Source organism: Toxotes jaculatrix, chromosome 21, assembly GCF_017976425.1.
Source record: "Toxotes jaculatrix isolate fToxJac2 chromosome 21, fToxJac2.pri, whole genome shotgun sequence".
Lineage (NCBI taxonomy): Eukaryota > Metazoa > Chordata > Actinopteri > Toxotidae > Toxotes > Toxotes jaculatrix.
In genome coordinates, this window is record NC_054414.1 from 3957377 (window position 1) to 3980467 (window position 23091).

A 23091-nucleotide genomic window follows, 5' to 3' on the forward strand; every position below is an offset into this window, starting at 1 on the left:
CTTTAGTTTTTGGCAGTGGACCCACACAATCAGTGAGGACTTTATCAAACGGCTCACCTGTCACTGGAATGGGATGCAAGGGAGCAGGGGGATCACCTGGTTTGGTTTGCCAACAACCTGGTATACATGGCAGGAACAACAATAGTTAACAACATCAGACTTGAGTCCTGGCCAAAAGAAATGTTTAAGGACTCTGTGATAAATTTTTGTAATGCCCATGTGTCCTGACCAAGAGTGGTCATGAGCTAAAGAGAGTACCTGTGTGTGGTAGACTGTAGGGACAACAACCTGTAAGGTCACGCTCCAGTCCTCACCAGCATCAGCGACGCATCAACAAGCCACCGTCAAGAAGGTAAGCCACTTTCTTTTTCTGAGCCTCTTCCTGCTCAACAACAGAAGAGAGACATTTTTGAGAGAGTTATATCAGTGTTTTGGGCTGAAATAAACTCTTTTCAGGTGGAGAGAGGTGACCCTGACTGATCAGGCTGGCTCTCGGCCTCAGTAAAGTGGCTGTCAGGGGACTGCCCTGTGACTAAGAAAGAATCAGACGGGTCAAGGTCATTATTCCTCGATGGGGCCCTGGTAACCACACATGCTGGGAAGATCTCAGGGTATTGTTGGGCAATGTCTGTCCCTGGGCTTGAATCAATCAGGCACAACCTTACCCCCAGCTAAATCATTCCACAAAATAAAGTCAATCCCTTTTACTGGTAAAGCTGGAAGGACTGCAACTTTAAAGAGCCCACTGACCAGAGGAGACTGAAGATGTATATTATGCAATGGAGCAGAGACAAATTTCATCCCCACACCCTGAACAGCTGCACTCAAGCCACAATATGACATAGGTGACAAAGATAAAATGCCTTCATGGATAATGGACTGGGATCCACCTGTGTGTCAGGATTTTTACTGGCTGCTGATCTTTTGGATCCCCACTTAATGAAACAAAGCCCTCAGAAATGAAAGGCTTAAAACAGGGGTCAGGCTTGTTGTCCTCAACTGCTGTCTGGACGTGGACGTCCGACAGCCTCATGCTGTTGGAGATTAGAGGGTTGTTTATGCTTTAGTGATAGGCAATCAGCTATCAAGTGAGCTTTTTTCTGACAGTAGAAGCACTCAGGATGTACACGGGGAGGTGACCATGGAGCCCTAGCCTTTTCAACCTTTTCAACAGGAGGGAGACCAGAACTAGACCCCGCTGGGCGTGACATAGGAACTTTGTCTGGGCGAGAAGATAAAAACACATTTTATCACCAGCTCATAAGCACGCAGTATGGATTCTTTAAGCACATTATAACACAAGCTATCTGTTAACGACAAGGAAGACACAACCTCCTGTGTCTTACCTATGAGCTTGCAATGAAGCAGGACAGGCCACATCTCCTCAGGCCACTTTAGTGCTGTAGCAATCCTCTCAAATGCTGTAAAACAGGAGTCAACCTCCGCCTCCCAAAATGTGGGCACCAAGGATATATTCCTACTCACATCAAAGCTTGGCTTTGTCAGGACCAGTGGAGATACAGAATTGTCAGACCCTTGTGAAATCTGTACAGAAGAAATTTTCATGGCCTCCAATTCAAGCTGGCGTAACTTAATCTCTTTTTCAGCCTCTATCTCCAACTTGCAAACTTGTAATCTAAGGTCATAATCCGCTCTACGTACCCTCTCCTTTTCCTATGCTTCCAGCTGGAGACGAGCGATTCTGACCTTGATCCTTGCATCTGAACTGGAGCCAGACGACCCTGGGGAAAAAGGGTCAAAGCGAGGAAAAGTGGCTGGAACAGCTTCACTCTCAATCCTAGCACCTCGGAGTGTATCATGTACAGCCTGTTCCCTTTTACCATCAGAAAGAGAGGAAACACTTGGACCAACAACTTCCTCCCCTAACTCAGCTGAAACAGGGTTAATAGGAACAAGCAGAACCTTCAACTCAGCAAGTTTTTCCACTATTGTGTTTTGAATTTCCTTTTTAAGACTAGTTTTCTGGACAGGGATGCCATAATGAGCTGTTATACAAAGCAAATCATCTTTACCACATGAATGAACTTTTTCAATGCAAGGATTATCAATGAAGTCCTGCAAGTCAAACATCCTTCTTACACAAATACCAAACTACAAGGACTCTTGAAAATTCTTTGGTTGGTTTGTACTGACCCTGGGAAAAAGTATCCCTGAGGAGACCCCACTTGTGTTCCAACCTTAGTTGGTGGAAGCTCTGGATTTCAGGTCTGTAACACAAGCAACCAAAGCAAATGAACAGAGTCAGTGTAGGTGGCATCATTACAGTTAGTTTATTTGAAAACATCAAAATGGAACAAAATGGAAAAAGTGGGGGAGATGTGGACCAGTGGTTGTGCCAAACAAAACCAAAAAAGTTCCAATAAAACCAGGCCTAGATTACTGACTACCTGAGAAAACAAAGGAAACAAAAGACCTGGCTGAGCTCGCTAAAAAGATAAAGAGAACAAAATACAGGGGGGTGGCACCAACCAATAACCCTAGTGTGTTTATACAACAATAATTCCTACATGCTGCTAAATGTACAGGGTCCCCCAAACTCACCTGTCCACAAACACCCACCACACTTACTCTACTGCCTGATGCCACCAGAGGAAAAAGGCAATCTGCACTGGAACACTGTGAAGCAGGGCAGGGGAGGAGAAAGAGGAAAAAAACACACACACAGGCCATCCAGGCACATTACAGCTGTATGTGTTGTGTATGCTCACACACTCAGACACACACAGAGAAATGAATGCATGCATATCTGTAGAAACACTGACCAACATGCTCTCTCTCACCTTGTTTCTCATGGTCCTCTGGATCAGCTCCTCCATCCTGCACAGGACAAACACACTCTACATCAGATCCAGGTACAAACAGTCAAACCTATTTGAAACATTCTGCTACACTTCCACATTCAGCAGGGGGCGTACCTGAGCTCCACCCTGGATATGGCCTCATCCAACTTGGATGTTGGAGCCCCACTCAGCCACATACACCTGGAAAGAGAGAGACATTAATGGATATGTGTAAAAACACTGAACATCTGTCACTCTGTCACATCTGGGTTTGAACTCAGCCTGGCGTCCACACACCACAGTCTAAAAGTCACAGTGCCAAACTCTAACATACATGTGGTCATACCAAACAAGTCAGACATATAAAGCCAACTATTACACACACATCTACTTATTTAATTCATGTCTAAAGTCAAAGTGGTACAGCTAATGGTTACCTATAAGTCTTACTATTGCATCCAACAGCTCACAGTTTAAACTCTTACACGATGGCACCCAGACACCACAGGCCAACAGCCAAAACATACAGCTCTCTAACATAGGTTTGGTCTGTTTAAACAAGAAAAGGACAGAGTTTTTAAAACTCTATCAAGTCTAAGTGGTGCATCTAACACCTCACAGTTTAAAGCCTGAGAATCTGGCATCCACACAGCACAGCCTGCGCTGTTTCATCTACATATTAACTATTTGTCTAAAAATTTTCTGTTACCTTCAACTGAAAATGTTACAATTACATTTACTCTCTGACAGTCCTCACAGATGACTCTAACCATTTAAACAAAGAATTAACTAAAAGTCTTAAACCTAACATTGAAATGTTAACCTAAAGTGTGGAGCCAGTCAAGTTTAAACATGACACATTCTCCAAGGTCCATGCAGCCTTGAAATCAGTGTGTACATCACAAAGTAAGCACAACCAACAGACAACTGCCACTGGGTACAAATCAATCCTTTATTTGCAAACACACCGTCCGCAACACCAACAGGAGACAAAGCTCTATACAATTCTTCCTCTTCATGTCCCAGGACACACACCAACTGTCTCTGATCCAACACTATCTGAATTGAAGACAGAAACAGAGACAGTGAGACACAAATGAACCCCTAAGTGTTTAAAAAAAAGAAAAAAAAAAAAAAAGACTGAGCGATGTTGAGCAACATGCTTGCTCTTACCTTGTCTCTCGTGGTCCTCTCCATCAGCTGCTCCATCCTGCACAAAGAAAGTAAACATGAGCCACAGGGAGAAAGAAAGTCTAACCTTGCATTTTGAAACATTTAGCAAAACCTCCAGATGCAGCAGGAGGCCTACCTGAGCTCCACTTTGACTGTGACCTCCTCCATGACCTTCATGCCAATCTTCATCAAGACAAGCCTGCAGACCCACGCCACAATTGGAGCCCGACTCCACCAGAACCTGTTAAACACAGCCACACACAGACTCACACCTACAGGCCCAAGCACAGCACCTAAACACCGAGCCACACAGCTCCATCAACAATACACAACTATTGGCAGCTTCTACATCAAGAGCCAGCTACATCTAACACACACACACACACACACACTGACCCATGCGACCTCCACACATTGACAACTACCCATAGCCACATACACAACTACCCACAGCCACATACACAACACAGAGCTACACACTCATAGGCTTTCACATATACACAGTTGTGTCCAGATCACAACTGCATATATGCTTCCACCTACAGACGACACTGACAGAAGCATAAACACTGTAAACCTACACCGACCTCAATGCTTTTCACACACACTGAATCCATCCACAACTGAGCCCTGACAATACTCAGCCAGACCCAAACTCCAATGCACCTGGATACAGAACAAAGCCCATGTATGCATAGCGAAGCGGCTGCTTACGGCTCTGTCTTCCCGAAGGATTTAAACTGCGAAACTCGACACGAACTGCTCGGCTCTGTACTGAGGGGTTAGCGTTGAGTGTTGCATATTCTGGCAACACTCCGTTGACTGGAAAAGTAAGAATACGCACAGTGACCATATAGTGTCCAAATAGAGCTGAAATAATACTTTCTTGTGGATGTTGTCTTCATGGATAGATGCAACTGCTCAACAGTCTCCCAAGCCATACTAGCCTCCCTCCATAACAATAGTCTGGATCTGAATGATGTCTGGGCAGTGGTCACAGATAATGCCGCCCACTGTCTGAAAGCATACTTGTCCGTCATCTCAATAAATTTAACTTAATTTCTATTTAACTTGTGTACATTTTAGTCATTTATATTAAAAACACACTGTTTTGGGTAGATTCCCAAAAACTATAATGGAAAAAACATAATTCCCCAAAATTAAAACGGAAAAAACGGAATTTGGGGAAAAAATAAAACGGAATTTGGGAAAAAATAAAACCCTATATATGCTTCCACCTACAGACGACACTGACACAAGCACAAAGACTCTAAACCTACACCGACCTCAATGCTTTTCACACTCACTGAATCCATCCACAACTGAGCCCTGACAATACTCAGCCAGACCCATACTCCAATGCACCTGGATACAGAACAAAGCCCATCTAAACTGAGCTGAAGACAGGCCTGCACTTCCAACACTCACCCTAGCACTCTCTCTCTCTCTCACTCAGCTCCTCCCTCCTGCTGAAAAACACAAAGACATTGGTTTTGGATACTAATCAAGTCAGTCCTTGAACGTGTAATATTTTGCTTGACTTCCAGCTGCAGCAGGGGCCTTACCTGAGCTCCACATTGCCCATGGCCTCAAAGTTGGATGGCCACTCAGCCAGAAGCAGCCGCACACAGAAAGAAAGAAGGAGACATTAATGCATGCATAAGTTTTATTCTCCATCAAGCAGCAACTATGTCTCACACACACTAAACCCACACTGACCCCAGTGCCATCCATATAGTGACAAATAGCCACAACTAAGCCTGACAACACTAAACTACACAACACAGCCTGTGCTTCCAACACTACCTGCTGATGGGCACACACGGTTGCTGGGGAGTGTACACAAATGAATCCTTCAGTGTAGAAACACTGAGCAGTATTGGCCAACATTCATCCTCATGACTCTCTGGATCAGCAGCTCCTCAATCCTGCACAACACACAAAGAAACACACTCAACATTAGCCACAGGTGCTAGGCAAGTCAAACTCTGGAAGTTAAAACATCTTACAACACTTCCACAGGCAGCAGGGGGCGTACCTGGGCTCCACACACAAATACATGTTTAAATGTAGAAACACTGAGCAATGTTGACTTATGTGCTTTCTCTTACCCTCTGATGATTCTCTAGAGCAGCTCATCCTTCCTGCAGAGAAGGCACATGCACACACAGGCTTTGGATATTTAACCTGGAATTTTCAACATTCAGCAACACTTCAAGGTGCAGCTGAGGGCCTACCCTGGCCATGGCCTCATCCACACTGCTGAACACACACCCTACACCTAACCCAAGGCCATCCACACCAACAGTTACCCACAATTAAGCCTGGCAACAAGACATGCAACTCAACCCATGCTGCCAACACTATCTGCTAGTGATGGGTAGATGAGGCGTCATGACACATTGTCAAACTGTATTGATACTGTGTCGATCCTGTGTCACTGAATACTGACACCTGCTGGACCTTAAAAATCCCTACAGGCAACCTAGTTGACAGACTCAAATGACACTGATTTGATAACCTAGTATATACAATAATATAATTTAAGTCATTGTATTTTATATTGTATTTTTTCATATCTTCATTTAAATTTAAAATCTTTGATATTTTTAGATACAGTCAATAAATAATGTGAACATGTATCATAACATGAAAATCTAAGTGAACATGTTGTGAATGAGGATGCTTGTGGACTGGGATTTTCTTTTTTTTAACAAATTTTTATTAAAAAAAAAACCGTTTTGAAATTCAGTCTGTTACACTTTGTTGATACAACTTCTCCAGCTGTAGAAAACACCCGCTCACACGGAACAGATGAGGATCCGATATGAGATCAAAATGGTCCCACACGGTGGAAACCTTTCTTTTGGCTTGAGGCTGCTCCATAATTGTTGATTAATTTGACAATGAACCGCAAAAGATCAGAGATTCTTTTGGCAGCTGCATCCCGTTAACATATGCGCTTCTTTATAAACAGTTTTGCGCGTCAGTGTCAGTTCCTATATCAGTCATGTGACTTTATTTAAACGATAAGCGCACCGACACGGGTTTTGCACTGAGTTCGACGCATGCGCCGACGCATCGCTGTTGCCGGAGCCATCACTACTATCTGCCAATAGGCTTCCATATATACACAATTATGTCCAGACCACAACTGCATATATGCTTCCACCTACCGACAACACCGACGCAACGGCCCAGCAAAAGCAAACGCGCGCTCCAAACCTATGCAGGCCGAGTTTCTTCCACACACTGAATCCATCCACAACTAAGCCTTGCCAACACTTGGCCAGTCCCAAACTCCTAAGCGGCTATACTGGTTACAAAGCCCATCTCAACCGAGCTAAAGACACAAGCCTGCACTTCAACACTTAGATCTCCCAAATGGTCTCGGCTGCTCCGCTGAATACCTTCGTTCGTCCTGCGGAAACACACACACATAATCAAACATATTAGCCTCTGGTCACAAATCAACTCAAGCTCTGCATTTTAAATGTTCTGCGTGGGCCTTACCTGGCCTCCACGTCCGCCATTTTTCCTCTGGACTGCTCCGGACAGTGAACCTCCTGTCTCGGGCTCACGCCGAAGTTCCAGCTCCACTAGGCCTGAATCGTCTCTCTGCTCTCAGCCACAGCTTTCACTGTGCACCAGGAAGCACAATAACAAATAACCTGCTAAACATGAACACACAGGCTTCTTCTGTCTACAGGTAACGAGTTCAGTTCGCTCCACTAACCAGAAAAAGAGCTTCAACAAAACAGAACATCACGGATGCATCCTGTATTCCACAGCAAAATCGAGCAAGTGTTACCCCAACGCCTTATAAGCTGCACAACATAAGATTCTGCCCTGCTATTGGCTGAGCCCTCTCCTCCCCGGTCACATGGGTTTGATTAGCGCAGGGGCAACAGGTGCGACTGAGTTTTGGCGCGGCTCAAACTGGACTCTGATTGGACGGGACTAATGAGTGAAGTGGTAGGAGGGACCTGCGGTGACTGCCCTCATAAAGCAGCAGTAACGTCTGAATGGGGGTCCAACACAGAACAGGTGTTTGGAATGAGCACAGATTACCAGGGGTTCACTTTCAGTCTGACTCCATGGCTTTATGCATTAAAGACTTCAATCTGAATCAGTTTTATTGGCCAGATTTATGCATACACACAAAAACATATATATATAGATATAGATATAGATAGATATATAGATATATAGGTATAGATAGATATAGATAGATATAGATGTTATATAAGGTATGTTCAAAAGCAAAGTCAACCAGTGAATCTTCTGTCAATTGTCTTCCAACATGGTCATTATAACCATGTTACAATATGAAGTAGTATCAACAGTTTACCAAAAGCTCCCTACTTAAATTTCTTTCAAAGGTGTGTGACACCTGTGGCCTTCCCATCACAACTACTCAGCAAAATCTCCAGTTATGTTTTTGCTCCTCAGTAGGAAGAGCTCACTTGATTTTACTTAGTGTTTAAGGTTCATGAGGCATGTCTTATTGTTTCAGTTCATGCACAGTAAAACTGTCAAATCCATTCAACAGTCCTTATTGGGAAATGTGTCTGCAAAAGAGTTAAGAAATATCAAAAGAGGCAACACAACAGAGTTTATTTGGACTTTTACACACATAATAAAGACCTCAAAACAAATAAAGTCTCATTAAAAGACATCATACAATCACAATCTAAAGAAAAAATTAAGTAAACTTACAAAAAAACAGTACACAAAATACAAAAACAGTAAAAACTATACAATATGCTAATTTACATGATGTTGGAGGGGTGAAGAGTAGGATCCTGTGGGAGAGAGAAAAAACATGGACAAATGAAATGTTAGACCAGACCAGTCCACAACTAAACAGTAACTGTCACACTAAAGAATACAAATTGATCATATGATCAGTGAGTACATCAGACACATCATTAGCTGATATATGTGAAAATATGCATTTAGCTGTTTTTGTAGGACACAGACATCCTTAGGTTGATAGCAAGCTGGGGGAAAATACAAAAACTCAAAACCTAAACATCATCATCATCATCATCATCATCATAAAGAGGAGGAATCCAATCAGTAAATAAATCAGTTGGGTTTTCAACATCTGACAGAAGACAAGTCTCAGCCAGAGAGGCCATCTGGTGTGTGATTGACCTATAGACCTTACAATGACACTTCTAATGCAGGGAATAATACAACATCCAATCAGACTGAACACGCTCGCACCAATAAGGATACCAGTGATTCCTTGCAGTAGTGATGAATGGGCATAAAATGACATCTGTAGCACGACGAGGTTCAAACCTCAGCTACGACTTTTCACCACCTCCAACTCCAAATGCGTGTCGGGCAGTCCCATTAAACTGCAGCACAAACTTTTCAGATATTTCTTGCAGAAAATCCTCTTCTGGTCCCGCTTTCTTGTTAAATTCGTGCAAAGATTTCTGTAGAAGAAAGGCCTTGTTTAGCCGTGGCTAAAATAATCTGGCTGTAAGGTTCCAGGGACATTTTGGTTGGGCGCGCCGCTCTGACAGGAACCAGGCTATCTCCTTCTTCCTGGCCGCTGGATTCTGCCGTTCGCCCAAACGCGAGATTATTATAAATAAAGAACAGTAGGTGGCGAAAATCCTGCAGCCGGTAGCAGCAGCAGGTCTCCGTTAAACAAAAGAAGAAGAAAACAATGACAACATCCGGTCTGTGGGCACGAGAAAACGGTCCTTTGTTTCTGCTTCTTTGTGATTTTGTATTTTGTTACGCTAAGTAGAGAAAGAAAATCTAAGTTATTTTTCAATTTCGAGGATTCCCTTAAGACCCACAAAAAAGTAAAATGTTTTTTGTATTTTAAAACGAAAATCAAATAAGCACTTTATTTTATTTTTTTAAATATCAGCGTTTGAAGGAAAATTAAAATCCCAGAAGATACACGGACCCTTTTGTCTCTGTATGTTGATATTGTAGAGTCACAGAGTTTTGATATTTGTAATATAAACTGAAACATTATCATATAAACTTCAACCAACCACGTATTACGAACACGCTCCTCTTCTTATCTGCGTGAAGAGCTGATCGATTATATTCAGATGCGTAAGGTCATGAATGCAAATAAACTCCGCCAGGACAAGGAGGTGATTGGACAACTGCACCAAACGTAGCGGTGATTGGCTCCTGCCAGACCACATGTCAAACATGAAGCGCCGGTGGAAAAGCTCAGTTCTGAAGGTGCAGGCTTCTCCCTTTTGGCCCAAAAGGCCACACTACTGCCTGAATATACAAGACAGAACAAAATGATGGAGTCTACACTGTGTTAAAATTATTATGCGAGTGATCTTTTCTTGAAAATCTGGACGGCTGCTGTTGAGAAACAAATGCTGTTTTAGTGTGATGTATCTAAGACCTTGAGCTTTAATAAAACCCTTTTGTTGGAATCTACAAAGCTTTCTCATATCCTTTATCACAGACGACATGTATGTAAGTGTGGTGGAAATATACTTTCTTCCTGATGAGAAGTGAAATAAAATTCTTTAGGCAGTAACTGTCCGTCACACTAAAGTATACAAATTGATCATATGATCAGTGACTACATTCCTTTAGGTTTAAGTAGACACATCATTCGCTGATATATGTGAAAATATGCATTTAGCTGTTTTTGTAGGACACAGACGTCCTTAGGTTGATAGCAAGCTGGGGGAAAATACAAACACTCAAAACCTAAACATCATCATCATAAAGAGGAGGAATCCAATCAGTGACACTTCTAATGCAGGGAATAATACAACATCCAATCAGACTGAACACGCTCGCACCAATAAGGATACCAGTGATTCCTTGCAGTAGCAATGAATGGGCATAAAATGACATCTGTAGCACGACGAGGTTCAAACCTCAGCTATGGCTTTCACCACCTCCAACTCCAAATGCGTGTCGGGCAGTCCCATTAAACTGCAGCACAAAGTTTTCAGATATTTCTTGCAGAAAATCCTCTTCTGGTCCTGCTTTCTAGTGAAATTCGTGCAGAGATTTCTGTAGAAGAAAGGCCTTGTTTAGCCGTGGCTAAAATAATCTGTGAGGTTCCAAAGACATTTTGGTTTGGTTGTGAAAAAGAAGATGAAAACAAATGGATGCCAATAATTATGTCCATCATATGTTTTATGTATGTAAATTTGATTTCACTATATGGAAGCATTTTTGTTGTTGTTCAATAACTCTGGACATTTTATTAAATATTGTGATTCTACAAAACTGCTTGATTTCCATTTATTTCTGAAGCTATTCTAAACTCTACTTAAAATTCAGCAGTGCCAATAACTTTGAGCAGGACTGTAAATAAAAGAACATATTTATTAACATGACATAATCAATACACAAACAAATTTGTCAAAAGTCCTGAACATAGACACTTACACTTATATACATTTCTTGTATCTTGTGAACAGCTATATCACAGTCCATCAGCCAACAGCCCACCATACAAATCAAGTGACAATTAACGAGGCATCAGCTCCGAGCCTATGCATGGTAATGTTATCAGGATGTTAGCATGGACTCTGCAGGCTGTACCAGAGGCACATGCTTTAACACACAGTGTGAAGTATCCATGCTGTGTAATGAATAAAACAGTAGAACTATAGATAACAAGTACACTGATTAAGACAGAGCATTCACCTGGGTCTTCTTCATGCAGCATAGCACATATGTTTGTCATGATGTAAACCGATAAAGAAGAAAACAGGGCAAAGAAAAAATGAAATGAGAAATGCTCTCTTGCATTGTAATGTTTGTCTAACAACCATCTTCAGTAGTTTCAGCCACAAAGTGATCATGAGTACTTCAGTGCTGTAAAACCAGAAAATCTAATAGTACCTATTCACGTACAGCCCCACTTTAAAGGTGTGACTGTAGAGAGCGTTTGTAGCCGTGGAATAACTGAAGCAGGCACACGCACGCACACACACACACACACACACACACACACACAAAAGCCAGCACACAGGCTAAACAGGGCTGAGGTCAGAAGTCCAAGTCTCCCCACCACAAACCGTTAAAAAAATAAATAAATTAAAAATTAAAAAAATAAAAATACATGGAGTTAACCATTCACTTATATTGTCTGTAAATTTGAATGTTGCAACAAGCATTTGGATTTAGTTCCAAAACCTCCACAGTACCAGAGATTAAATTCTGCTGGGGAAATGCTGAACCCTGGAATCACCCTGTAAAATATCAATGAAGAGTTTGTTTTTAGTTGTGAAATCCACAGAGCTTAGACCCTCCAAATCCCCAGCAAAAACAATAGAGAAAACAGTCCAGGCTGGACAGACCTCAGAACTTCAGCGTCCCCCAAATGCTCCAGGTTCATTGTGTCGATCACTTGATGGACTACAGGTTTGTTTAGAAACAGCTGTGAGTGATATGGAGAAAATCCACAGTGACAATTATTTCTTTTCGGGGGGAAATATTTTAAAACCTCAGGTAAACTTACGACATGTAATATGTGAACGTCATTTGATGCTAGCGTAATAAAAGTTAAAAAAAAAAAAAAGAATAACATTACAATATATATATAATTTTATATTTCAATGAGGTTATATATTGGGATGTAAAACATTTTTTGGAAATAAATAAAATGAATCACTTGGGGCCCCAAGGCTCATTTTTGCCCCACAAGGCTAATCCAGCACTGACAACAATGACTTTCCATATGTGTAAAAACAGCTGGTATTTAGTTCTAAATGAATGCACTACCAAGAAATACCACCAACCCACATGTACACAGGAGCAATGTTCAATTCATGTCCATCTGAAATAATGACAGCACCACACAGACGGCTGGTCTGATTGAAAAAACAGTGATACAGACGTCTGCTGCTGAGGGTCCACGTTAACTGTGTGAACCAATCACAGTCGGAAATCCAACGTATATGTGGTGGTAAAATACTTTCCTCCTTTGGAGAAGTGAAATAGAATTCTTTAGACAGTTATTGTCTTTTGATGCTTTATTATAAAATAAGGTTTACAGAGTAATCCATTTGTGCAGAAAGGACAGAGCTCACGCAGCATCAAATGCTACAGAGGTCTGACCCCAGGTTACAAGTTACAAGAGTACTTATGCCTGTTTCTCACATACCAGCATGGCAAGGATGGCAGGGAGACAAAATAATCTGAAGGTCAAAAAATAGAGATAAGTTGTGCTCGGAGGCACCGGAGACATAACAGGTGTCTTCACAAAGTACAGTAAACAAAGTACATTAGGCCACTACAGGTCATGTTATATGTACTTCACCCAGAATTGAATATACGAGTTCATGAGAATATACGAATACTTGATAAAAGAGTATATGGTTATATGATAAATTGGCATTACAATTCCCCCTTTGGCCATAAAATGGCCACACCAAAGTATATACAAATTGATCATATGATCAGTGACTACATTCCTTTGGGTTTAAGTAAACACATCATTAGCTGATAAATGTTAAAATATGCATTTAGCTGTTTTTGTAGGACACAGACGTCCTTAGGTTGATAGCAAGCTGGGAAAAATACAAACAGTCAAAACATCAATATCATCATCATCACAAGTCTCAGCCAGAGAGGCCATCTGGTGTGTGACTGACCTATCAATAGACCTTACATTGTTGCTCTTGTTGGTGACACAGAGCTTTACTCTGTAGTCACTTGGTTGGAGCTTGGCATGCTACTGGTGGAGGAGGGCGCTCTTTCACCCCTCACTCTTATATTGCAGACCACCGCAGCTGCAGGTTAGGGGCAGCGCACGGCGTGCACCCCAGTTGTCTTCCTCACCGTCTGGATGAGTCAGTTTTCCCTAGACCATTATTCTGGGTCTAAAGAATTTATGTGGCCTCCTTTGCTTTGATTCTCTGGTGGCTGGCTGTCGGCCTTTGGTTCAGGAACCCGTTTGCAGTGGCTGGCGTGTACCCATGTGGCCTTCTCTGCAACCTTTCCAGCTGTCTCAGTGGTCAGCAGAACCTGGCCCTGGAAACACCTTGGTTTCCAGTGACGGCGTCTGTGGTCTTTGATGAGAACCCAATCTCCAGGCTGTAAGTTGTGGAGGACTGCTGTGGCTGCAGATGGCAGGGCACTTTTCACCTGTGAATGTAATGCTGATAAGGTTGTAGACAAGTTGGCACAGTATCTCAACATAGCATCATCACATGCACCTGTGGTAAGGGGAGGGCGCCTAACTGGACCTACTGGATGATATGAACAATGATGACGTCTGTCAAACCCAAGATAGTCTGACACTTCTTTCAGGGCTTGGTTGACAAAACCTGGTCCATTGTCACTGCTGATGACTGAAGGAATTCCCCACCTAGGAATAATTTCAGTTAGCAGTGCTTTAGCCACAGCTCCAGCATCCTGTTTGGAAGAGGGGAAAACTTCAACCCATTTGCTGAACATGTCAACAATTACAAGACAGTGTCTTTTCCCTTCACTTGGTGTTAGTTCAATGAAATCCATCATTAAATGTTCAAAGGGTTTGTCAGGAGGTGGATGACCAGCAGGTGGCATATGAAGAGCCCCTGATGTATTGTTGGCTGCACAAATGATGCATTTCCTGCAAAAGTCCTGTGCAAAAGTTGAAAAAGCACGTGTGTACCATGATGAATTAACAGCAGCACACATTCCCCCTTTGCCCACGTGGTCTCTCCCATGGTCGTTCCCATCACAACTACTCAGCAAAATCTCCAGGTATGTTTTTGTTCCACACATACACACAGAGTGAGCTCTCAGTAGGAAGAGCTCACTTGATTTCACTTTTATTAGTCAGTCACTGAACTGTGAAACAAGCTACATGAAGATGTCTTTCTTCTGATGATCACTCTAGAACTTTCTACTTAGCGACTCTGTGTGGTGCTGCAGTGGGTGATATCTGACACAGAGTTCTAAATTAAAATCTCTTACAGTTACAGCAGGACAGTTGAGGATGTAAGAGCTAAACTGGCTTAAGCACAGATGAACCATAGAGCATACAAATGATGTGCTAACTTACACCACAGGTACAGTGAGACACCACCAGGTATTGCTGAACGGACTCTTTCTCCACAGAGGCTCATATAAAAAGACACGAGTAAGCTTGACCACAGCTTACAGTACAGTATTCAATATGACAGAGAGAGTTCCTACCTGTGTGTAAGACGAGGAACCCTGCCATGACCTTCTGAGTCAGCAGCAGGCCATTAGACAGCTCACTGAACCACTGAGGAGCCTCGTCTGAAGAGCTGCAGTCACACAGGAAAACTGTTACTTTATTCATCAGCTCATCGATTCTAGTGTGTCTGTTCTCACAGCTGGTACAGCTGGTGTACTTAGGACAGTGGGACAGTTAGAGACAGTGCTTCTCTTTACCTGGCTGTGAGTATGTGGCAGGTGATGGTGGTGTTGTTGCCTCTGCTTAGGCAGACCTCCTGCAGTGTAAACCCAAAGACCAACAGGTAGGCACACACTGTCAGAGCAAACTTCAACAGGAAACAGCCAAGGAAGTAGTTCTGGGTCTGGTCAAAGAGGAGTAACAGTTTAAAGGAGATTAAAAAGCACACAGAAGTACATGTATACATAACTAGTCATTCATGTTTGATCAATGGCCCCAAGTGTAGATGCAGTAAATACACAAGGTGCAGAAAGAGCAGCTGTTTGTTGTCTGTGGTATTTATCATTATCATTACTGCTTTTATGAAAGTTTTCTCCTGGAATATTTTTCTAGAGACTTCATTTGACTGGAAGAAGTTTCCACTATATCACTACACAGTATGTACACTAAATGCTACTAATTAATATTATATAAATGTTTGTCTAAGCTTTAGCAGTAATAATCCAGTAAGTGAGGCTTCTAGGTTCAGTAGATGTGGAAGATCTGAGAGGCAGGATCCCACCTTTCTTGGAATGGTATCTAGGTTCTTCCCTGTGGCAACTGCCATGACTGAAGTGTCTGGAGGCTTCCCCAGAAGTGACACACTGAGAACACAAATGGACCATTACTATAATGTATAAACACAGTGAAATAACACAGTGTTGTCAGTTCACAGTGTTTTATTATGCGTGTACCTTAGAAGTGGGCAGCTGAAGCAGGACAGCCAGAGGATGTCAGTGGTGTTCATTGGAGGAGGAAGCTGAGCCAGACAGGCTAAGAACTACGGACAAACACCAGAAGCACTTCCTTCATTTATTTATTCAGAAATGTACATCACAATATTAATTAGGTCTTTAGCCTTTTAGCCTGTTAGCAATGATACACACAGAGAAATGTATTTGTACATATAAATCCATATAAATCCACATGCTCTGAGTTTGTGAAGTGCTCTCTCACCTGGATGATGACCAGACTGAGCTGACACTGCAGCAGGAAGAGGAAGCATTTGCGGATGCCATAGGTCGTGTGTCGCGCCTGGAAAAGATTCACCCAAAAAAGCAAATGAATTCATATATAAGTGTCTCGTTCTGACTTAGTGTATCTGTGTGTGTGTGTGTGTCCAACCTGCTCTATGAGCTTGACCATGCTGACGCTCTCTCCTTGGTGGAAGGTGACAGAGCAGCCCAGACTGTTCAGCTGTCCTGAGAGCCTCAGAGGAGACAGACCCTCAGCGTCTCCGTTGAAGCCTCCTCCGGTGGCATAGCCAAATGTCTCCCACGAACACTGAGACGGGTACAGAGGGTCCAGAGCGATGCTGTGGAGAGAGGACGATGAAAAATCATGTGGACTGAGAATGAGAAGTAGTTTGTTACATAATTATTGTATAATCAGTCAAAACAATGTTGCTGGACTATGGCAAGCTGTTAAAGGGTCAGTACACACAAACTAGAAAATATTTTCCCATTTACCTCTAGTAGTGAGGTATCTGTCTCCATCTAGTACAATGGAGGTGAAAGGGATTGCATTTGTACTGGACAATAAGTTTTGGGATGGATGTAGGAATCTCAGTGACAGGTATCCCTGAACCCTGACAAACAAGACTACAACTCTCTGCATGGCTAGATAGTATTACTATGAGTTTTCATTTTTTAATAGCAGAAATATTGCTTCAGAATTCAACATTTACTGCTTTTAATTGTGATAAAAATGAAAATCTAGTCTCATTAACATTGATTTTCAAATTTGAAAAAACAGGATGTACTTCATTAATGAGTGTATACCTGATGTCACTCTGTAGGAACAGGCGGCTGTTGCGGAAATTGGCGGAGCTTCCCAGACAGCATGTAACCTCCCTGTTCTCCTGCATGATCTTCATCATCTCACACATGGCTGTGAAGAGAACTCCACTGTAAGTAAATGTCTACAGTACTCTAAAGCAAACACTGAGTATATCGAAGACACAGACAGTGACACAGATCTTTCATTCTTTCCTTGAAATAAGCCTCGTTGGTTATTAATCATCGCTTTTCCTTATTAGAATCTGTTTCACCCTTGAGGAGCAGAGGAAGACAATGGAGTCAGAGGACATCTTTAAAAAGTAAGATGAAAAAGTTTTCCAAAAAAGTGGAATTACCCATAAGGAGAGTGATTCATTCTATAAAACACATAAAGAATACTCACTGTCAGGGGTGCAGTCAGTGAAGAGTGGCACCAAAAGAGGCACATTATCAATGTTCTTCAGATGAGGACGGACCTGGTGGATCCCACGAGGTAGCTTGGCCTGACAAAGGGCAGGGAGAGAAAATGATTCAGACTAATGTAAAATAATTTCAAAACAAAGCACAATTTCCTGCTGGTTACCAAAGCATAAGACAGAGGAATCTGTCTGTATTATACAGCTGCATGAAAAACAGATACTGATATTTCTCCATTGTAGCTTGAGTGGTTTTAATAAAAGGTATTGTTACCCTGTTGCAGTCCTCCAGGAAGCTGGGCACATCACTGTCTGTGGGCTGGAAATCTATTGATATCAGTGAGGGCAGGTTAAATAACAGAAACACCTCTGTATATACTGTACAGTTCAACAGCATCACAAACTGCAGCCTCCAAAATGATCAGAACGTTGAAGCAACGTCTCTAAAACAGTTTGAAGAAAACCTGAACATGATGAGCTTCATGGATAATAAAGTGGCAGCTGAGTGTAGATATGGATGATATCACCTGTGCTGTGCTTATGAAACTTTGATACTTGTGTCTGACTCAAGATTTACAGCCACAGAAGAGCGATCAGTGTGACGGCACCTGTCTGAGCCCGACAGGGGGTAGATATCAGTTCCATTCCAGAAGTCAGTGCAGGCTTCCAGGATGAGGTCAGCCGAGCCATGTGACAGCATCTGGATGTTATCTACAACAGAGAGGTTAGAGAAAGACAGTGAGAATAACATTAGCAGACATGAAAATACACAAACACCTTTTTTTTTTTAACGAGCAGTGGAACAACACAGGTTGACTGAAGTGTGTATAGACTTACTGGAGGAGGAGTCTCGTACGAGCAGAGAGATGAGGTGGGACATGGGAGGCTGGCGTTTGGTGAAGTAATGAAGGTGGCGGGAGGTTAACTCCTTGGTTTTCTCTCCAGATGGCAGCTGGTACAGAGCCAAGTGGTTCTCCTGTTTGAACAGCTCCCTTGCACCGGGAGTGAATCCTGACACACAAACACAAACAGACACACAAAGGAAAAGATGAGGGTAATAGATAATAAGACATCATCTAATTTGGTTCTGAAAACTTCTCTTTCTTCCCACAAACAGCACATCATCTGATACTGATGATCAGTTTAAATGATGTTTCACACCAACCCGGAGCCTCTGCCTACAGTGAAACACCTAAACATTGGGAAATGGATGAATGTCTTTACTGGCCAACAACAACTCTGCACATCACTGCCATCATCTGGTGAGGAGTGGGACAGACGCTGAGTCTCAGCTGTTTAAACCTATGATTGTGATTGCTACAACCTGCTGCTTGCAGCCACTGCTGACGGGAGCTCCACAGGGGACTGTCCTGTCCCCTTTACCCTGTCCCTGACTTCAGGTACGGAATTCTGACCTGCCACCTACAGAAGCTCTCAGATCTCTGCAGCTGCTGGATGCATCAGGGGGGAGGATGTGTCACCAGAGGGCGGTGGCTGGTTTTGTGGACTGGTGTGAGCTGAACCACCTGCAGCTCAGCATCAGCAAAACAAAGCAGCTGGTGGAGGACTTCAGGAGACCCAGGACTCCTGCTACTCCTCTTTTCATTAGGGGACAGATGGTGGAGGTGGTACAGGAGAACAAAAACCTGGGTGTCCACTTGGACAGCAAACTGGATTTGAGCAGGAACTCAGGAATTCGCAGCTCTCTATAGGAAGGGCCCTTGAGGGCCATTTTTTAATTATGGTTCACTCTCAGTTCAGCGAGGTGCATTACTCCCACTCCAGTCCATCAATCCAACATAGCAGCAACTTGTTTGTAGCCTTAATTTATCATGAAGACCATGTGAGAAATAGATCTTCTCACAGTGCTCGGAAATTTAATCTATGCCAGGACTTTATTCTGGGGTAAAATGTAATCTGGAGTTCATGCTGAGTGGGATGAAAGCCAGATCAGCTTTTACCACTGAAGAAAATCCTCTGAACCTCTGATCACTGTGTTTTCACATGACCTAACAAAAAGCCAAACTATGAGACAAACCAGGTCATGGTATTAACAGGTGGCTCTAAACCAACCAGATGTCAAAGCAGCACCATCATTCCAAGCTCACCTATGAGCCTGGAGAGCTCACAGAGCCCCCAGGGTACGTAGACAGGCAGTACAGAGCCGTGGCTCTCCTGCAGAGCCAGGTTGGACAGGTGGTCAGAGAAGCGGCAGAGCTGCTGGGTGACGCTGGCGTTGCAGAGGTTCAGCATGATGTTGAGGCCCAGTGGCTTGAGGGAGGGCAGGTGGCACTGCCAGGAGAGATGATCAAACTGGATGCTGGTTGGGTTCTGCTGGTCCTGTGACAGGCTCAGCATCTCCAGGTGGTAGTCACACACAAAGTCCTCTGCCTCCGCCTCTGGGCAGCCCATTGCAAAGTCCTGGAGACAAATAAGGGGCAGAAATGAAAAGACCAACCCATCACAACATAGCAGGAATAGTAAAGTTATATCAGCTTACTGAATCAATAGCATGTTTCCTATTTTCACAACGGCTGGTACAGTTTCAGGTCTAAGCTTTACCTGGGCCTGCTCGTCCTCGCCTCCCTCAGTGTCGTGGCTGAAGCTCACGTTGGATCCAGAGTGGTGTTTGGTGCGACTGTGTGCGGGCTGGCAGGAACGCCGAAGCCGGGCCGTGTCAGATGAGCGAATGCTGTCGTGTGAGGTCTCGCTCGGCTCGGGCCCCTCCCCCAGCTGGGTGGAGGACTCTGCCGGTAGACAGAGCAGAGCCTGCCCCTCCTGGGCCTGTACAGCAGTCACAGTTAGTCAGGAGTGGATACAACACTGTGCCTTATCAGGTGGTGAATTGGGGCTGCTGGTGAGGCTAAAAGGTGCCAGAGAAAACACAAACACACAACTCATCCCTGTCGTCATCCGTCTCCATTCGGCAGTAGGAGTTGACGGACAGGTCGTCTCTGAGATCATCCTGGCTGTTGTGAGGTGGTTCGACCCGTCCGCTGAAGAACAGCACGGTCTCTGGACTGGGGTTAGGCCACGACAGGATACCCTGTTTGTCCACACAACACAGCACCTACACATACACACACAATATCTGCAAATTAGACACATACTGTCCACTCAGCAACAAGTCTATAAAATGGTTTCCATGTCTATGGGCATAATGAGGGTTTCTGGCTTTTTATGGCCCAAATGTTGCCGTGGGCTACACCAGTCAATGGTAGAGTGTGTAAAAGGCTGGAAGTGTAGCACAGTGTCTGAGACTCTCCCTTTAAGACGCCAACCAGGTGTCTCCACACACAACGTAGCATCTCCTGCATAAATGAGTGCATATACACACTCAGATATATATAGTAAGCAAGAGAGCCGCTTAATACAATATACTAGAGAGGATAAACATGTCTGAATAAATAAATGCATAAAATTCATACCTATTAGTCATAAGTCATTGGTCATAAATAAAGTGACAATAATTAAAATGTAAAAAAAAACAGACCTGCACTTCCATCACTCACCCTAGCACTCTCTCTCTCTCACACACACACACAGAAATGAATGCATGCATGTGTAGAAACACTAAACAATGTTAACCAACATGCAACGTCTCACCTGGTCTCTCATGACCCTCCAAATAAGCTCTGCCATCCTGCAAGAGAAACACAAACAGGAAGCATCAGCACACAAACCACCTTTGAATCAGTCCTTGATTTTCTTTTTTTTGAATCCACTTACCACAAAGAGCTCTGACAACACACGAACAATTGCAGTGTGTCCCTCACTCCCACACGATGGCGCTCTATCCTCACCAGCAGCACCTTCACTGGCTCCACCTCACATAGACCTACAACACACACGGACTAAAATTAGTGCATGCATAAGTGTAGAAACACTACAATGTGGCTCTTGCTCACCTGGTCTCAAATGGTCCTCTCACTCAGCTCCTCCCTCCTGCTGAAAAACACAAAGACATTGGTTTTGGATACTAATCAAGTCAGTTCTTAAACTTGTAATATTTTGCTTGACTTCCAGCTGCAGCAGGGGCCTTACCTGAGCTCCACATTGCCCATGGCCTCAAAGTTGGATGGCCACTCAGCCACAAGCAGCTGCACACAGAAAGAAAGAAGGAGACATTAATGCATGCATAAGTTTTATTCTCCATCAAGCAGCAACTATGTCTCACACACACTAAACCCACACTGACCCCAGTGCCATCCATATAGTGACAAATACCCACAACTAAGCCTGACAACACTAAACTACACAACACAGCCTGTGCTTCCAACACTACCTGCTGATGGGCTTCCACACATATACAGTTCTGTCCGGATCCCAACTGCATAATGTGCTTCCACATACCAACACTGGTGCAACAGCCTGGAAATAGCAAACATACACTCTAAACTAGGGGTGTGCCATCTCAGTCACCTCACGATTCGATTACGATTCACAGTGCTACGATTCGATTATTCCCCGATTATCGATGCATCTCGATTAATCTTTTTTTCCTTCTTTGTTTCTCAGTTACTTGTAAAATAATGTATATTTTTACATATCTATTCATTGAAGTAAAACACGTTTATCCCTCTAAAAACAATAATAATAATACTAAAAATATATATTGTGTGGCTGTACTGACATGATTCTGATTTGATTATTTTATTATGAACATGTACAGGAAAAAAATATCTGTTAAAAAAGAAAAGAAAAAAGAGGGAAAGGAAATTGACAATATTTCCACTTCTATTACAATCTGATATCTTGATTTACATGTCCAGAAAGTAATCCTTTTAAATCTTATTGTATGTGAATGTCAGTCAGATTGTTTCTCATAAGGATTTTGGACACTATCCGGTCACTGCGCGTATTCTTACGTTTCCAGTCAACAGTGTTGACAGAATAAGCAACACTCGACGCTAACCCCTCAGTACAGAGCCGAGCAGTTCGCGTCGAGTTTCGCAGTTTTTTCGCCGACGAACACAGAGCCGTAGGCAGCCGCTTCGCCATGCTTGAATTGTTTTGAAGGGGGAGGGGCTTAGTCTGTTGTGCCACCCAGATTTGCTTCCCTCCGTGCAGTTTTCCCCTGACACACGTTCCTCTTCCACACGAAAACAGCATTGCACTCAAATTATGTCAAATTCCGCGTTAAAAATAGATTCAGATTTAATATATTCATAGATTTTAATCCAATTCCGCGATTCAGTGATCGCGCAAATCATAGGGCCCTATAATATGTCCGGGGGGCACGCGCTACTTTTTTTTCGTTCCGACCGCTGCATTTTCCTTCCGTTATTAAAAGAATCGATTTTTGAACATTTATGAATCGATTCTGAATCGTCAAGTGTCGCGTCACGATTAATCTATGAATCGGGCACACCCCTACTCTAAACCTAGTTGGACCCCAGTGCTCCCCCAACTAATCTAAGTCCCATCTAAAGTGCATTAAAGACAAAAGCAGGCACTTCCTTCTTTCTGATTTTAATACAAACATTCTCTCACTCAGTCATGGATGCATGCATACTGGTAGAAACACTGCACAATGTGGCCTTCATGCA

At 43.1% G+C, this 23091-nt stretch overlaps 2 protein-coding genes and 1 long non-coding RNA gene across 3 annotated transcripts; all 3 read right to left on the bottom strand.

Moving 5' to 3' along the window:
• Nucleotides 1-1674: 1674 nt before the first annotated feature.
• On the bottom strand, nucleotides 1675-16536 carry LOC121175606 (transmembrane protein 94-like). The gene is made up of 7 exons (XM_041029415.1): nucleotides 16474-16536; nucleotides 16306-16383; nucleotides 16044-16129; nucleotides 15872-15953; nucleotides 15348-15493; nucleotides 2155-2228; nucleotides 1675-1742 (listed from the first exon to the last, which is right to left on the bottom strand). Exons 1-7 carry the CDS (start codon nucleotides 16492-16494, stop codon nucleotides 1675-1677), a joined length of 555 nt encoding a protein of 184 aa, XP_040885349.1. The 5' UTR covers nucleotides 16495-16536.
• An 11-nt stretch (nucleotides 16537-16547) lies between these two features.
• LOC121201059 lies at nucleotides 16548-17867 on the bottom strand. The gene is made up of 4 exons (XR_005896581.1): nucleotides 17817-17867; nucleotides 17530-17629; nucleotides 17130-17238; nucleotides 16548-16663 (listed from the first exon to the last, which is right to left on the bottom strand). It is a non-coding gene; the product is annotated as an uncharacterized LOC121201059 (long non-coding RNA).
• A 96-nt stretch (nucleotides 17868-17963) lies between these two features.
• On the bottom strand, nucleotides 17964-20382 carry LOC121175607 (transmembrane protein 94-like). Its single transcript, XM_041029416.1, has 5 exons — nucleotides 20105-20382; nucleotides 19651-19963; nucleotides 18380-18553; nucleotides 18151-18253; nucleotides 17964-17985 (listed from the first exon to the last, which is right to left on the bottom strand). The coding sequence occupies exons 2-5, from the start codon at nucleotides 19952-19954 to the stop codon at nucleotides 17964-17966; spliced, it is 603 nt and encodes a 200-aa protein (XP_040885350.1). The 5' UTR covers nucleotides 19955-19963; nucleotides 20105-20382.
• Between the last annotated feature and the right edge of the window lie 2709 nt (nucleotides 20383-23091).